Source organism: Eleutherodactylus coqui, chromosome 3 (assembly GCF_035609145.1).
Source record: "Eleutherodactylus coqui strain aEleCoq1 chromosome 3, aEleCoq1.hap1, whole genome shotgun sequence".
Classification (NCBI taxonomy): domain Eukaryota; kingdom Metazoa; phylum Chordata; class Amphibia; order Anura; family Eleutherodactylidae; genus Eleutherodactylus; species Eleutherodactylus coqui.
In genome coordinates, this window is record NC_089839.1 from 284,019,684 (window position 1) to 284,037,299 (window position 17,616).

The window sequence follows — 17,616 nt, forward strand, 5'->3', positions numbered from 1 at the left end:
CCATCCAGGGGTCCCATTGGGATTTACATCTTAATTCCTGTAAACGGAACCCCTGGATGGAATCCTTGATCACTGTTCATGTAACCTGCTAATAAGGAGAGCAGTGGGTCTCCGTTTTAGCAGGTTTCATCAATGGTGGCCTATGGATCCATCTAGGGATTCAGTTTGTATTGATTTACCTGTAAATCCCCACGAAACCCCTGGATGGGTTAAAAAAGACGAGATAGGAGCAGGCCTTTAGACAGAAGTTTCAAAAAGTGACTGATCATCCACTGAATGAACTTCTTACCACTTGATTTGAGATGAGCTAAAAATACTCAAAGCGGCCATGGACAAGAGGGGGCGCTGTTCCTAGCCAAGAGGGGGAAAAAAGCAGACCTATTTCTCTACCCTGGTCAACATCTTTAGAGGTAATGGGTTGCCCGAAAGGGACTTATTGTTTAAGTCAAGCATTTGCGTTAAAATAAGTTATCCTTTATCCACAGGATGGGGATAACTAGCTAGTTGGGGGTGCCTCCTTCCCTTTAACACATGGAAGCACAACTAAGCATGCTATCACAACCATAGTTTGTGCCCCCTCCTGGCACCTCTGAGGAAAAGGTTAAAAGCCTCGAAAAATGTCAGATTGCTGCTTTTATTAGTACAAAGTTGGAAAGTTCACAATTTCTACCTTTTTTAGCCTTTTTTTTTTCCAGAAGGTTGTGCTGCATAGAAGTATTTTTCTCTTTTCAGTTCATGGAAGTCAATGTGTCCTCTCCAGTCTACAGTGTCTATAGTCCATCTGGCTGCTGTAAAGCTCATCTCTGAATGCTCTTAAAGCAATTCTATCAGCCAATTTTTGCGCATTAAATTCCGTATACCGACACCTGAGCGACTGAACGAGGATTAAAGCCGCCCCATTACCTCTGTGCACTGCGACTCCCAGAAAGACTTCCTGCGCCGTATGTTAATTAGCCTCAGACCGTCTGATGGGCAGTTTCCATCTGCCAGCGGTCCAAGTGTTCGCTCTTCCTTTTCTGTAGTTGTAGGTTTCCATTTCCGGCCCCTGGAGCCATTATGTGTTCCACGTACAGCGCATCTGCACCACACTGGGGTACCAGGTGCCATCAATGCATGCGCCATACTCGCCAACACATGCCATATTCGTCAATGCATGCATCGTACGTGAAACGCATGATGTCTCCAGTGGCTAGAGCTGAAGACGTCCATCAGCGGAGAAGGGGGCTTTGTGAACCGCCCATCAAGGCTAATTAACAAATGGCGCAGTGGCTAATTCTAGATATGGCAGTCTTAGTGCACACAGGCAGTGGTGCTGTTTTAATCAACTTTCATTTGCTCCTTTATTGAGTTTAATAGGCAAAAAATAGTTGGCGGACCTCCTTTAACAACAGCTCGGGCAAGATGCGCCCCCCCCCCCCCCCCCCCACCTATAATAATGTACATAAAATAGAATAAAGAGCTTGCAATCGAAAAACGAAAGCAGATTAGGGGAAAAGAATATTACTGTATAGTTAGGGGGGAAAAGTTGTTTTGTTTTTTTTTTAGCGATGGGTGTGGCATATCACATTTCGGGGCCCTGCACTACTTTTGGTACATTTTCTACCCAGCAGAACACCCAAGCGCCCCCAGGGTGCCGGCCCAACATGGGCAATTGCTGGCCATGCTTATTGTTTGTTATTTAAGGCATGAATATTCTGTTCTCCAGGATCTGCAGGATGAGGTGGAGCGAGAGAACACCAACTTACAGAAGCTGCAGGCTCAGAAGCAGGAGGTGGAAGAGGTCCTGGCCGGGCTGGATGAGCAGAAGGCAAGATTGGAGGACCAGTTACAACAACTGCGGCTGAAGTCTGCAGAGGAGACCAAAGTGGTACGGACCTTTGTGATGGCACTGTAGCAGGATGGCAGCGCCAACTCAACATTGACTGTGATCACTTAGATTTTGCATGTCTAGGTAGGATAGTTGTCCCCATACTAGCTGCTGTGATACTGCCCCCTATGGACAAGATACAGAGCTCAATGGGAATCAAACTTTTTTTTAATTATTTGTGGCTTTTATTATTATTTATTCCCTAAATCTGTTTTTCTGCTTTTTACGCTGACAGCACACGTTGGTAGTATTGCCTGAAACGTATGATCTTTACTCGCTCGGTAAAGCCGTTTCAAATATTCTCTGCATCGGCAGGCAGCTTAGATATCTGGGTTAGCTTCAAAGCGGCAATGCCCAGCATGCGGGGCCCATTATCCTGCCATAAAACATGTAGTCAGAGCTAGATGAAGATGAATAATCTGCCATTTACACGGATGGCTTCCTAGTTAGAAGGGCTGCAAGCAGACGATTGGTAACAATGTGGCCAATTTGTATTAGGCTATGAATAACAACCTGTGTCCATATGTATCCTCTACAATCTAGCAGAACTTGACTTGCTAATTCCCACCTGTCTCTCCAGCTCTCTTTACTGCACACGGAGGTATCCAGCCAGGAGACGCAGATCTCCAATTATGAAGAGGAAGTCATGAAGGCCAAGGAGGAACTACACCGACTACAGGAGGAGACCGCACAGCTGGAGGAGAGGCTGGAGCGCGGCAAGGAGCGGCTCGCACCGCTGGAGCACCAGCTGCTCGAATGCAAGGAAGAGATCCGATTAGTAAGCGGTCACTGACTATGCCTGTGGGTTACGTTTGCAGAATTTTAGGCATCCTGGTTTATTGAATGATTCAATATTCTTCTAGTTTTTGTAGCATATCCTAAAAAGGATTATCCAATGAGGACAACTTCTGTTCTTTGCGTGACTGACCGGATGTTCCTACGCTAAGGAACTTTCCCAGTTAGTGAGCCTGTGCCCATGGGGGTTAGGGGGAAAAACATAGCAAACATTTAATTCTTATATACATTTTTAAAATTAATTTTTGTAGCTGAAATCCCAGTGCATCGTTAGCAGTTTAGGGTTAATTGGCACTTTCTTTGCAGTAAATGCCATAAGTATTGTATCCGTTGACGCAGGTGGATGGTATGTGATGGCTCGGCAAAGGCAGCACATTTAAAAAAAATTTTTTTCCTAAACGAACTTTACTTAACACTAGCATAATAAACGCTATTTCTTTTCATTAGGGGGTTCAGATACTTAGAAGTTGTGGTCGTCGCTCTACAGCCTATGCCATTTCCTTTGCTGATGCTGTTCTTCATTTGAGTGCTCTTGGCCCCCCTTCACTTCTTCTATTGAAGCGACAGTAATCCTTTACAGCAAATTTGAATTACCATTACAAATATTTTGTATATCCTTTCAGTATAGTATATACATTGCCGCTCAGTTTTACGACCTAGCCTCAACAAGGCACATATGGCTTTCCAAGCCTCTCTAATCATGTCTGACACCTGTCTCACTTGTGTGCAAGCACCATCCACTACTAACCCTTTCCAATCCAATTTGCATCCTGGTCTTCCTAGGGGGCTTACTCTCTTTCTGCCACTATACAACGGCGCTATCTGCTGGCTAAAGCCAGTACTGCATGGGGTGACACATTGGATAGGCTCCGACAGCAGAGAGGCTGGCAATATACAGTAAGAGAACTCTGACAGATGTCTTTCCACATCGGAGCTGTACAGCCTTAAATCCTAATGTCTTCAGATGTCAGTGGATTGGAAAGGGTTAAGCTGTGCTTTCTCATCCATAGACCCGACCCCTTGCACGCCGTAGCAGCTGCATACTCTCCACTCAGAATGTACAACATCGTTGACACCATCTATATCCGGAGGTCTCTCCCACAATAATCCTGCGGTTTTACTCCACTATGACAGGTGCCTTGCTGCACCATTATAGAAGCATCTTATATGGTATCAGATACGGTACATCCTAACCACATAGCATGGTGACTATTCTACAATGCCTCGCATTAACGCACAAAACCATGGCACCAATCCGATCTCTGTATGCAAGCGATGTCTGCTTTCAAGCGTCCGGGGAAGGAGTCTCCTTACAAATGGTCCGGCATCATGTTCTGGTTCCTTCTATGCAGCATCGACCAATTTGACACCACTGCCACAGTGTCAGGCAATGGCGGGGAGGAAGACTGTAAGGGTCCTTTGTCCCAGGGATCCAGTTGCTTCTTCATTTTCGGCCCCATGGTCATCAGTGCACTCTGGTGGTCTTCTCTCTGCAGCCGCTTTAACACGGCCTCTGCCATTTCCTCTGTGGGTGCTGGCGTCCTTCTCTCCTTGCTGCACCACAGCGGGAATTGGGTATACTGATAGGGGCCAAGAGGATATACTTTTGGACTCCATTAGGGCCTATGGGATGCACTTGCCATATGCACCAGAGCATACGCAGTGTAACTGTAGCCTTATTCTCAAAAATTCTATGGAGAGATCCATTATAGGAGGTTTGGATAACCTTAAGCGCCATGGGGGTGAGGGTGGAGTTTAGCTGATCTTTGCTGTTTTATGACCCTTTATGGCAGATATTTCCTGTCTATAAGTTATGTAGTATTTCAGTGGAAGAGCAGGGATGGCCATCTGTAATGTAATATTGTTATTATATGATTGACTATGGGAATCGCCATTTTCCTACGTGCGCTTATGTTTTCTCTAATCTTCCCGTTTTCTCTCTTCTAGGCCAAACTTCAAGAAGTAAAGCCTACGGAGAACCACATAAATGATCAGTTTCATATCAGCTGGCGTCACCACTTAGACCTGCCAATGGTCAATGGCACAGGAGATCATTCCAGTCTGAGCAACAGCAGCAGCGAGCCTGCAAATCTTCATGAGACCGCCGAGGATGAAAACTCAGCCCAGCCAGAGAATCAGAACCAAAGTTCCCCGGTTCGTATAAGATTTGCGTTGTGCCATAGATCTGTCTCGGTTACACTTTCCAGTTAAGGCCCTTTTACACGGAACGATTCTCGTTCAAACCAGCGGAAATGATTGCTAGTCGTTCAGTGTAAATGCAACCAACTATCCAATGACGACCAATAAATCGTTTGCTTTTAGTTCAGCTTTCGTTTTAGGCAGGTGTAAAAATCCTTGTGGGCTCGTTCGCTAATTGTTCGGTTTAACCCCTTAAGGACCAGGCTGTTTGTACCTAAAGGACTAGATGCTTTTTAGGGATTTTACCCATGTGGTGGTGTTACTGCCCTGTTTTTTTTTTTTTGTTTTTTTTTTTTCCTTCAACTACCAAAATGTGCAATTTTTTTTATCTTTTTTTTTTCCCCCTGTTTTTTTTAGTCTGATTGAGGGTATATATTAAAAAAAAAATTTTGAAACATTTGCAGCTGTTTTTTTGCTTTTTAAATTAGTTTATGCTAAAGTAAAGTATGGGAATGGGTTCCTCATTTTTGTTTCTGACATTTTGATACATATGTATAGTTTTGGATTACAGGGTGTATATGGCGATGGTTTTCGTTGGTGTCAGTGGTGGCTCATTTTCTTTTTTTATGTATATATTTTTATTTTATTCTGTAACTTTTTTTTACTTTGCACCTTATTTTATTTTATTTATTTTTTTAACATCTATGTCCCCCATGACGTCACATAACATTTTTTTTTTAATTTCACACTTTCCCATTGTAGCTGGGGCATCCGTAGAAGCCTCAGTTTCAGGGAAAGCATCCCCCTGTAGTGACAGTCGTCACTGGCAAAGCTGATCAGGGTCTACTAGGACCCTGTAGCTCAGCTTTAACAAGGGGTTACCCGGAGGTCACATGATCGCCGAGTCGCATAGTGGAAATAATACTTCCCTTTTCACCTACATAGCGCTCATTGACTAACATTGAGAACCCGACCTGCTCTTGCTTGATTGCAGGAGCAGAAGCTTCAATCCCACGCTGTATTTTTCGGCGGGGATAAAAGCCCAGGACCAAACGCTGTATATTTACCGCACTTTGCTCTTAGGGGGTTAAATACCAATCGTTCCGTCCCTCTCATTCACCATAGAATGAACGTGAACGACCAAACGATTACTCATTTGAAGGAGCCAACAATGTATCTGCTACGGAGTGAACTCGTTGGCCCGTTGAACAATAATTCGTCAGGTCTTATCAGACCCTTCAGTCCAGCTATAGGCTAGAATTAAATCTTCATCGTCTGTATTGGCATTCTAGGCGAGGAGCAGCCCAGAAATTACCCACACCTCAGGGAGCGAAGAGGAAGAAAAAGACGAGGCTCCTCCTGTGCCCGATCCCGCTGACAAGGTATGGAGTTGGATTATCAGGCTTTGGCTTTATAGCATTCGTTAGCTTATAATGTTGCCTATAAAGCGGCGGTCTCCAGCTGTTGTGAAACTACAACTCCCAGCATGCTTTGCCAGTCGTCTGGGCTTCGGACATCCTGCAAGTTGCAGTTTTGAAACAGCTGGATAAATTCAGGTTGAAGACCTATAAAGAAAAAAATATTGGCACCGAATTTAGTAATTTCCGCTGCAGGGAAGTTCATCAGCTATAATACTGCCCACGTACCATTCTGAATTAATTAGTAAACCTTTTATTCAGCTTTAATGTATTTTTATTCCAGTATCTTTTAGAATTTTTAATAACATTTTGAGCCTCAGAACATATAGCGCACCCCAGGGAAAAACATGTAAATTATGCAAATTTGTTTTCTTCGTTTTAGGAAGAGGAAGTTCATTTCCAAGTGGATCCCTTTGAAGCTCAGCCGAGTGCGCCTGCCACAGAGCCCGTCCCGGAAGCGGGGCTGGACTTCTTCCAGAGTGACCCTTTTGTTGGAAGTAAGAAGTTTGTTCCTATTGCACTGCACTTCTTAGTATCTGTATATAGATTCAGGACTTTGTACGTTATATGATGGATTACACGGATGCAGCAAAGCTTAACTTGATAACTTTCTGCAACAAGTTGTCTTACCTTATGCTGGGTTACACAGGACGACCGTTGGCTAAACGACTGTACGAGTGCTGACATTACCGCTAAGGCTGTTGGCGCCCGTGCTGAGCGTTTGGACAGACAGATCACCGCTGACTTCTCGCTCAGTGCTGTACATTCTATGGGAGGGTTTACACTCAGCGAGAAGTCAATGATGATTTTTAAGCTGGTTGAAAGTGAGCAATAACCAATGTAAGCGGATAGTAAATGAGGTCTTTACATTCAGACGTAGAGATTATTGCACATTTTAGTTTGTCTAAACAAATTTTGCGCAAAAATCATCCCACGTAAATGTCTCTTTAAAGCCATTGAAATCCATTGTAAAGCAATTAAAAGTGTAAACGGTCAGAGAAAGTTATCATAGGTTAAAAAGTCATGTTATAAACTGATGCATCTGTAGAAAGGATTTGCACAGTTGGAAGCGGCCCCTTAGTGATGGACCACCCAGTGCGTACGTTGACTTTTTTCTAGGTCAATTCTAGAAATCACTCACCATATATAAAGATGATGATTTAAGGTGCTCGTACTCCTCATATAAATGGCAGCCGAGCCCTCTGATCATATAATGTGCATCGGGGAAGTCCTGGCTTTTCCCTGTTGGCAGATGTTGGGGTAAAGAAGAATCAGGCATGTTGGATTTCAGTCTTCCTGATCCTTTGTTCTCATGGGAGATGAGCTGCCTTTGGAAGTGTCTGGCAGCCGCTTACGAGGGTGAACCCAAAAGAAACGGGAATCTCTTTCTGGTTGGGGGGTGGGGGGGTTCTAGTACAGGCTTCTACCCACACAGTGCTGGACAAAAAAATCCCAGCAGCTGAACAGTTCAGTCTCCGGAGAGAGCCGAACAACGCCGGGCTATAATAGGGTCTGCCCACTTTCCACCCAGTTGCCCAGCTTTTGGACTGAAGAAAAAGTACTACATGCAGCACTTTTTCTTCCAGCGTTTTCAGACACCTCTGTGACGGATGTTCCGACGCAGATGTGAAAAAAAAAAAACCACCCTAAGCTGGGAGAAAACCAGTATAGCCTCCCACTGAAGACGAAATCTAGTTCTAGAACCCCTAAAAGGCTGATCAAACCAAGTTTATAGAGCTAACTGCATAACCAAGAAAATCGGGGGGTTTCATGTATCTTACTGGTCTTGTTTGCTGGTATGCAATGTGGTGCATGTTGGGAAGCTCTATTGGTTGTCGGTTTTTTCGTCAAGCTTGACAAGAAACCCATAAACCAAGAAATGGCTGCGTTGATTTTTTTTCTTTGTGGTGGGAGTATGGTGCAGTGGGTTGTAGGGGGGGGGTGAACAAATAGGAATAGAATTTGCTTAAAGTGGTTTTCTGAGATTTAAAAAAAAAATTAAAAAAATGAATGTTAATGCAATGGGCTAGAATAAGTAAATAAGCCATCTCCACCGGTCAGGAGTCCTGGTCCGCACCGCTCCTATCGTAGAAGAAGCTGCAGCCGTCACATATTGGCCATTGTGCGTGTGACCGCTCAGCCAATCACGGTTCTTGATAGTATCACTGCTGAAGCCTGTAATTAGTTGAGTGGTCACATGTACATCGGACAGGGACTTCTGGGATCGGAGCAAATGAAGAGTTTTTAGATTTGTTAGCAATGGTTACATTTTAGTTCAGTGATAAAATAAAGTCTCTTTTTTTGTTAAGTCGGACGTGCGTATGAGATACCGGTTAGTCAAAGACTTAGTCTGCCAACAGGATTTTGTTTCTGAAGACTCCCCTTAAATATTCACACTCCGTTCTGCATGTCATACATTTCTTTTTTCAGTAGTCCAAGGAGAATAAGGTGACCGGCAGGGTGTTATCCCTCATGGGAACAAATGATTGGACACATTGAAATGTAGTGTGCTTGAATTACGGGGTGCATCTATTACTGGTGTTACATAAGGAATAGAGATGAGCGAGTATACTCGCTAAGGCACATTACTCGAGCGAGTAGTGCCTTAGCCGAGTATCTCCCCGATCGTCCCTAAAGATGCAGGGGGCGGCGAGCGGCGGGGAAGAGCGGGGAGGAACGGAGGGGAGATCTCTCCCTCTCCCCCCCCCCCTGCTCTCCCCTGCAACTCACCTGTCAGCCGCGGCGGCCCCCGAATGTTTAGGGACGAGCGGGGAGATACTTGGCTAAGGCACTACTTGCTCGAGTAATGCCTTAGCGAGTATACTCGCTCATCTCTAATAAGGAACCTTTTTTTGACGCCAATCACTTTTAACAAATTTTACTACTAATTTGCACCAAAATGAACAGATGTTGCGCCTCTCGCTCCACTATTCAAAAGTGTCTGAAAAAGAGGGGGCAGTTTGAGAGGAGGGAGGTTTTTAGACAAAGTTTTTAAGAATTGCAACGTTTTAAAAGTTTTCAAAACTTGTTACCATCCCACTCCAGTAACTCCGTGGCGTATAGTGACTCCACACCTGTAGACATGTTGTAAAGATGCCACCAATTTATGAACATCATGCGACATTTGATACATTTGTTGCATTTTAAACTGGAGGAGTAAAAAAGTCACCAGAAAACTGGCAACAAAAATGACCCTAATGATACATTCCCTCCACGAAGTCTCCTGTCGGAGGACAGTCAGCGGGTCTCGTACACATAAGGTGTTTGGCCAGTTCTATCCACATCAGTGGATTCAGCTGTCTTTTCTCTTCTTTGTATCACCAGATTAAGAAATATCTTCATTTTTAGAAATATATATATATTTGTTTTGTCTTCTTTTCAATGAATCGGTCACTGATCTCCTTATCCTTTCCCTGCAGATGATCCCTTTACGGATGATCCATTTGGTAAAACAGGTGGGTTGTGAATATGTAGTAAGTTATCAATAGTGACTGTTATCGATATGGATATCACCTGTATACATTGTGTTCCTAATTATTATGCACATGCCATTTTTGTTTCTTTTTCCAAAACTGACTGTACAAGAATTGTTTATTTTTTTTATTTTATACTTAAATCAATTTTTATTGAAAAATTTTTTTTTGTTTAAATAAAACTAGAAATAGACAATTTTCCTGACAAATGATATTTCCAATATCTAGCATTTAACATATCACCTAGTATGTCAGAATCCAGTCTGTCGATGAGATGCCAGTCGTGATAAATTCCTCATTAGACTGCTAAATCTCAATCCATTTCAACGTCCATTGAATGAACCAAGAATCGTACTTCTCTAAACCCAACTCTGAGCTTTCCTATATCCTAGCTTCTAGTACGACTACCCACATTAAAATATCCTAAGGGCTCCTTCACACTGGTGATTGTGATATTGAAGCGAGAAAATCATGGCAAAATCATCACTGCCGGTTGCAGTTTTCTCAGGCGTTATCGCACGGTTTTGCAGTACGAAAGTCAACAGGAGTCAAAAGTTAAAAACACATCGCCTCGTACAAAAATTACAAGTTCGTGCTTTGCGATGCAATAAAAAGGAGACTCCATAGGGCAAAATGGGAGATAAAAAAACGTAGAAAAATAGGACATACCGTGATTTTTTTTATCACAGCATCGCATGGTTGAAAACGTTACAAATGTGAAGAAAACAATTGATTTCATAATTCTGAGTTTTCATTCTCTCGCATCCCACAAAAATCGCTCGATATTATCGCCAACGTGTAGGCGCCCTAATAGGTAGGAGGGAAGAAAAAAAAGAAAAAGCATCCACACACCTTGCACACGTTAGTGGGATAGGAGGGATACTAAATAGAAGGATAGATAAAAGGGGGAGCTATTAGTCCATGACCATGCAGAGTTACCCCTCCTCAATTGCCAATGTACTAATCCTAAACAACTGCCAATCAATCTCCGACATTCTTGGGATTTCTGGAATTGTGTTCAGGGACTCCAGATGCGTATAAACGTCTCCCGACCGCCCCTCTCCTCCACCACCAACTCCTCCATAGTCATCAACTCCTCAACCCCCTGCATGCATTGGACCGTTGTCGGGATCTTTTGTGTTTTCCAATATCTGGGTATGACTGAGTGTGCGGCTGTAAGAAAGAAACGCAGCAGATCTTTTTTGATGGTAGACACTGAGCCAGGCAGCATAGACGAGCGCGCCATCTGCGGAGAGGGAGTAATAGAGCGCTTCGTCATCTCCATGTAAGTGGAGAACACCATATCCCAAAAAGGGGCAATATTAGGACAATTCCACCAAGCATTCAGCATGGTTCCTATTTCCCTATCACACCTTCAGCAATTCGGGGAGACTGTGGGGAAAATGCGATGCAACATTACCGGACATCTATACCATCTAGTTATTTTATTATTCCTTTCTTGAGCTCTACAGGCCATGGGCAGCTTGTGGGCCAGTAAAAAGGCCCTCTCCCAATCCCCGGGTTCTAGTGCAAGACTTGTTTTTTAATCCTCTAGTTACATTAGGGTGGTTTCACATCTGCGTTGGTGATTCTGCTTGCCTGCTCTGTTTGGGAAGCAGGAAAGGGGAATCCTCGTGGCCAAATGGCTCCGTCTCTGGATGTGACTGAAGAGCGCGGACGGACCCCATTGACTATAATGGGGTCCTTTCAGTTTCCGCTCAGCTGCCTGGCTTTTGAATGGAAGAAAAAGCGCTGCACGCAGTACTTCTTCCAGTATTTTGAGCCGGATCTGCAATGGAACCTCCGGCCGGAAGATGCAACACAAATGTGATACCGGCCTTACAATGTGGATCTTATGGCAAGTGGAAGTACTGATGATGGGACAAGAGAACTGTGACTTGCTTAATAATGTGGAACACGGAGCCTTAGATGTGTATCTGTTTCTAGTTGCATCGTATATAATAATTTTCCGTCCTCGGATGTCTCCTTATGACCTTTCGCTGTTTTCTTTGTAGATCCATTTGGAGGAGATCCTTTCAAAGACTCTGATCCTTTTGCTTCTGATGCATTCTTCAAGCAGTCTTCAGCAGATCCTTTCTCATCTTCAAAAGCAGAACCATTTTCTTCCTCAAACGCAGATCTGTTCCCTTCTGCAAAAGCCGAAACATCAGATCCTTTCTCCTCTTCAAAAGCAGAAAAAGCGGATCCTTTCATGTCCTCGAAAGCTGACCCATTCTCCTCCTTCAAAGCAGATCCCTTTTCTTCGACTGAGGATCCATTCACGTCTTTCAAAGCGGATCCTTTTTCAGCTCCGGTATCGGACAGCAACGTGGCCTCGGTATGTGGTGGTGGGGTTGCATTGACATAACTGTATTAGTATGATGAACCTTTTTAGAATTGTGGCGTCACCTATTCCGAAATCTAAGTGGAAGTGCCTTAGTCAACAACACTCCTTGTAGTGGTTACATGACCATGGTTTGCTTGGGGAGCAGCACAGGAATAATGCAAGTGCCTCAGTCAGCTAGGGTGGTTGTTAACAGGACATCATGAAAAATATACTTTGTGTACTTCAGTTGATACTCACTAAGCCCGGAATTTCCTGCGCCGCTCTTAGTATAATGTTGCCCAGAGCATAGTGCACCGAATACATGAAGAGGTTTTCAGCACATCCCCTGAACCCCCTGAGAAATGCACGTCTGGTTCCTGCGTAATTTACGCCAGCTTGTGGTGTAAATCGCACATAAAACTGTCGGTCCGGGGCGGCCACTTCCGACAAATCCCACCAAATTTTTTAAAAAGTGACCGGGCCGGCGCAGGTGAAAGAAAAGTCGCAAAATTTTTGTGCCAGATACTTTTGTATGACGGTATCTCGGCGTACAACGTTTTGTAAATGCCCCCTTACTGTTTTCCCACTATTCTGGTGCAATATTAGCACCAGAGTTTCAGGAAAGTGATAACGCATTTTGATCATCTCCATTTCCTACGGTGTGATTGCATGGTTGTGGTAGCATAGGCGTTAGAGGAGTCTAGGAGCCGAGGTCAAGCAGATCCTTACATGATAGGAGTAGGTTTTGTAAATACATGTTTGTATCACAAAATCACTCAAAATGTCGTTTTTGTAGGTTTTTAAAAAAAAATAAACATTACAAAAAGTCAGCAGTGACCTATTGGGCCCAATTTTTTAAAATTACCTTTTATTCATGATCTTGCGAATGGGACTGAGTGTACAGTGTCCGTTTATCTGATGGGGCCAAATCTTGTAGGATACTTAAGGGGATACTATCATCAGGTTCTTTGTACCCGAACCATGGGCAGCATGAACTGGGCAGAGGGATGTCTGTTGGGCCCCATAGGTGTTTTTTTTAATTCTGAAATACAGTGGCATTTCAGAATAAATACACTTTGAAGTTTGAGCTCCGAGTCACATGGGCGGGCCGCACCGGCCTCTTCCTGCCCGCTGCATGCGGAGTGACATAAAACTGTCAACAGAATAAGAGAAGGAATTGGGTATTCTAGTTATATGTAAGCTAAGCAGCAGTACTGAATGTCAATCAGCAGCTGCAAAAGCCACTAAGATTTTAGGGTGGATGAGGGCTGGAGAGCGTTCAACTAGAGTATATTAATATATGGGATGGGGATCTCTTATATGAGAGGGTAAAAAACTGGGCTTGTTTATCTTGGGGTAAAAAAGCACCTTAAAGGTGATCTCATAGCAGGCCGGCTCATGTGAGCGTGCGGTAAAACGTCGAGTATATAACGCAGACAGCGTATCTCACGCCTGCAGTCATACACAGGCTTTCTGACTTAATTGTTTTTTCAAATTCCGTATTCGGTTGCTTAGCGACATTGCATATAGACGCCGCACATACGCAATGTAATTGCATATGCGCAGGGTTTTGTACATGCCCATAGAGAACAATAAGGCTCTATCACACGTAATATGCGGTAAAATAGAACATGCTTCTCTTTTTTTTTTTTTTTTGCTTTCGTATTCTATGAGAAACCGCTAGTGTGAGTGTAACACCGAGAATCAATGCATTTCAATTGCCGCGATGTACCACGTATTATACACGCGCACGGATAATGGGACACACCCCTGTTTTAGAGGGGGAAAATAGGGAAAAAATATTTTGAACTCATCCAGGGACCGTGCCGGGGATAGCGCCGGGTGACAGAGTGCCAGTGTCTGAAATACCGGAGCTCCGTGTCACAGCGGCGCTTGTTCAGCGGGAGGAAGGGAAGAAGCTGATTGGTGGAGGCGGAGAAGCAGAAGCAGTTCCTGCCGGCGCTCACCAATCAGTGTCACGTATCGGCGGCAGTGGGGAGGAGAGAAAACTGGTAACTAATCACACATCTGTTCGCGCAATCATAATTTAGTTTAAACTCATGATCGCGCAAACAAATGACGAATTTCGGCACATTCGCTTTATAAGACGCAGCAACAAAAAGGCAAGATGCCTATCTATTCACAGATGGCATTGAGGGTTATAATTTAGGAATGAATTATGGAGAAAGGTTAAACTTGATGGAACTGCGTCATTTTGCACAGAGCTTAAAAAAAAGGGCGCAGGAAAGCTCATGTCTGAGGCGATGCCTACATGACAGCGGAGAATCAGTCGCTTCATCTAGACTGACAGAACCCAGGGGGTGATTGGCTACTGCGGACGTCAACCCATTACCTTCACTCGCAAGTAGAGAAGAAAGAGGGAGTGCGGTTCCACCTTTTGGAGACAATGGGTTTAGTCCGATTTGACATGTGGCGCAGAGTTTTAAGGCAGCACTATGTAGTCCTAAGCTCTTGCTCACGACCTGAAGGTTGCAAGTTCAATCCCTGCGTGGTTCAGGTAGCCGGCTCAAGGTCCAGTCAACCTTCCATCCTTCTGAGGTCGGTAAAATGAGCACCCAGCTTGCTGCGGGGTGTAATAAATCACTTGAAAGCGCTGCGGAATAAGTTGGCGCTATGCAAATAACAAGTCCCTTTCCCCTTTATTACTTTTCCGGACTGTTTTATAACGCTTATGGTTATACATATACAGTAACCAGCCTTACTTTTAGGGATACAATCACCCTAGATGTTGTCATGGTTTCTGGATGTTTGCTGGTCTTTGATTTAGATCAGGGGTCCCCAACTCCAGTCCTCAGGGACCACCAACAGGTCATGTTTTCAGTAAAAACACCTGTGGCAATGTGTGAGGCGCTGATAATAATTACATCCCCTGTGCAACACTGAGGAAATCCTGAAAACATAACCTGTAGGTGGTCCCTGAGGACTGGAGTTGGGGAACACTGATCCCGATTGATCCTTCTGGAGAGGTAGTATTCATGCTCCCTCACCAGTAATAATTAGGACTTCCCGTATTTCCTCTTGTAAGTGTAAAACTTTTTGTTTTGTTGCAGAACGAAGCTTTGAAGACCAATGACCCTTTTGCTCCCGGTGGTACCGTTGTCCCGGCGAGCACTGAAACCGGTCAGTAATTCTAGGAGATTACCTTCTCATGTAGTTCTGATTCAGCTGTTAATAGTTCCTTGCATTCGGTCTACACCAGACTAATCCCCGGGCCGGGTAGCCGATGCAGCTGGAAACTGGATTGTGTTCTGTTGATGTCCAAGTTCTTACTACGTGGGCACTAAAAGAAATTATACGGATTCCTGGAATGGTCCAACTGGTTTCTAAGATCTTTGGTCCACGCAGCGAATCCATCAGATCTAAACAAATAAGACCAATGGGATCCAACTTTTGCACCTGAAATATGCTTTTTGCAATACTTCACTTTTTTTTTTTTTTTTTTTAACAGGCAATGACGACCCATTTGCTTCATTCTTTGGAAATGAGTCGTTCGGTAGTGGATTTGCCGACTTCAGTGCACTTTCTAAGGTATTTTGCTATGAAATGTGTTGTTCATTGATATATGCTTAATAGTTATTTTGTGGAAACATCCACTTTGTAGAGACCAGTTTTGCTTCTCCTACATGCCGGCTTCACTCTCACTTTTCGCTAAATACAAAAAACTGTATCAGACATGGGGCTGAAGCTGGCCATACAGAAAGGTGTCCGTTATCTCTCCCAACACCTCTTGCTCGTTTGGCTGAACATGCGTGTGTTCTAAATGGTGAGATGGAAACGGTAATGGGGACGGATAGCAGGTTATCTCTCTGAGAGCTAAAGGATCGGGCATGTTGAAACCCAACAGCCCCATCCTTCACTCGCCCAACATGTGTTTTCAGAGAAGAGTTAGGAGGCTGCCGTACAGATCGGATACTTGGCTCGTCCCACCAAAATCATTAGGAACAGCCTGCATTCATCTAATGTGCATGGTTAGCTCAAGTGTTACTTCATATTTATCAAACAGATGAAAGACACCATTTACACTGAAAGATAATTGCTCAAAAATCGCTCAAACTGCAGTTTAAGTGACCGTTTTGAGCCATCATTTTTGCATAGTCTATAGTAGCTAATTAAATACTAAAGAGCTATGCAGGCGGAGCAGGACACTGCACTATCACTCGGCGAACAATACAGCTGTTTTGCATAAGCAAACAGCTACATTGCTCTCCGCGCTTACAGCTCGCATCCCGCTATAAACTACCAGCGAGCTGAAAGAATCTTATCAGTGCTGCCGACTGTGATGACAGCCTGCACCGCTGATAAGAGTTCATCGCTCAATTCTAGAAAACTAAAATTGAGAGAGGAACGAATCGTGCATGAAAACTTCACGATGTCCGTGCATTTAGACGCAGCGGTTATCGCCCAAAAGATGGCTTTGAGCAAATTTTGAGCGAGAATCATTGTGTCTAAATGGGCCTTTAATCAGTCTTACCTGTCACCCTTCAAACAATAATAGTTTCCCGGTCCTCCTCTGTCCATTATACATGCACATTTATTTTTCTCCATATAATGGATAGATGATAATTAAATACAGATCCATTGTATATGGTAGACATATGGTATCTTCAATTGCTTCTCTCTTGTAGTAATATGTGTGCTCTGGTACATTTAACTGATTTTTTTTTTTCGTCTGGTAACCCATCAGAACAGCAGCACAGACTCCTCTGACGGCACGCTGCCCCAAAAAGAAAACGAGACACTAAACATCAAGAACACACATGAAGCTGAGCCTTCTCAACCAGACACTCCACCTGCATTACCTCCGAAAACTGGAACTCCCACTCGACCATGTCCACCCCCACCAGGTAGGTATCCAGACTCTGTCCAGTCTTATGTATTCTGTAACTTTGTGAAGGACTATAGTGAACTGATCAGATCTGTGGAGTATCAGATATTTCCTACATAGTCACACTTCTGCTTAACTGTGGCATGTGGGCCGGTTTCACTCAATTGTATTATGGCCAGATTTCTGCAAAGGAGTTGTGAGGGCTCACTTTAAACATAGGTAACGGCTGGGCAGGCGTTTAAAATAAACAAACTCGTACTCGCCTGCCTTCGCTCCCCTGGGGGAACGCTAACCGGCTCCACTACTCCGTCCCCAACCTCCCCCACCGGATATCAGGTGACTGCTGTGGTCATTCAGGGGCCACAGCCAACTCCTGGCATCAAGGGTCCCAGGATGTAAGCACTAATGTCAGGAGTTCTGAGGGCAACACTGCAGCTTCTGATACGCTGCAGCTGTCATGTGACTTCCAGCAGCAGAGGATGGGGGGCGGAGCAGCTGGGCCAAAGGGAAAGTGAGTGTGCATTATTTATTTTTATCACTTTTTCAGCCATTACTGTTCTAAAGTGATTCCAAACAACCCCTTTTAATAAAGATTGGGGTCCTGTCCCAAGCATAGTGTTTACTGACCCAAACATGGAGCATCGTAAAGACCTATGATGTTTCGAGTTCTGGTCAGTAAACCTTGTGCTCGGGCCAGGATGCACGTCCGTATTACAGAGAAGAGCAAAAAAAGAGGGGTTGGAGCAACCCCC

The 17,616-nt window shown here is 44.2% G+C and overlaps 1 protein-coding gene across 1 annotated transcript in view; it reads left to right on the plus strand.

The window, feature by feature from the left end:
- EPS15 (epidermal growth factor receptor pathway substrate 15) overlaps nt 1–17,616 on the plus strand; it is a 105,230-nt gene that overhangs the window by 79,533 nt on the left and 8,081 nt on the right. Inside the window, exons 14-23 of the mRNA XM_066597613.1 lie at nt 1,706–1,867; nt 2,448–2,645; nt 4,610–4,816; nt 6,094–6,183; nt 6,602–6,716; nt 9,639–9,674; nt 11,708–12,030; nt 15,090–15,159; nt 15,488–15,567; nt 16,724–16,883. Of these exons, the coding sequence (XP_066453710.1) occupies nt 1,706–1,867; nt 2,448–2,645; nt 4,610–4,816; nt 6,094–6,183; nt 6,602–6,716; nt 9,639–9,674; nt 11,708–12,030; nt 15,090–15,159; nt 15,488–15,567; nt 16,724–16,883 (1,441 nt within the window). The remainder of the gene's footprint in view (nt 1–1,705; nt 1,868–2,447; nt 2,646–4,609; nt 4,817–6,093; nt 6,184–6,601; nt 6,717–9,638; nt 9,675–11,707; nt 12,031–15,089; nt 15,160–15,487; nt 15,568–16,723; nt 16,884–17,616) is intronic.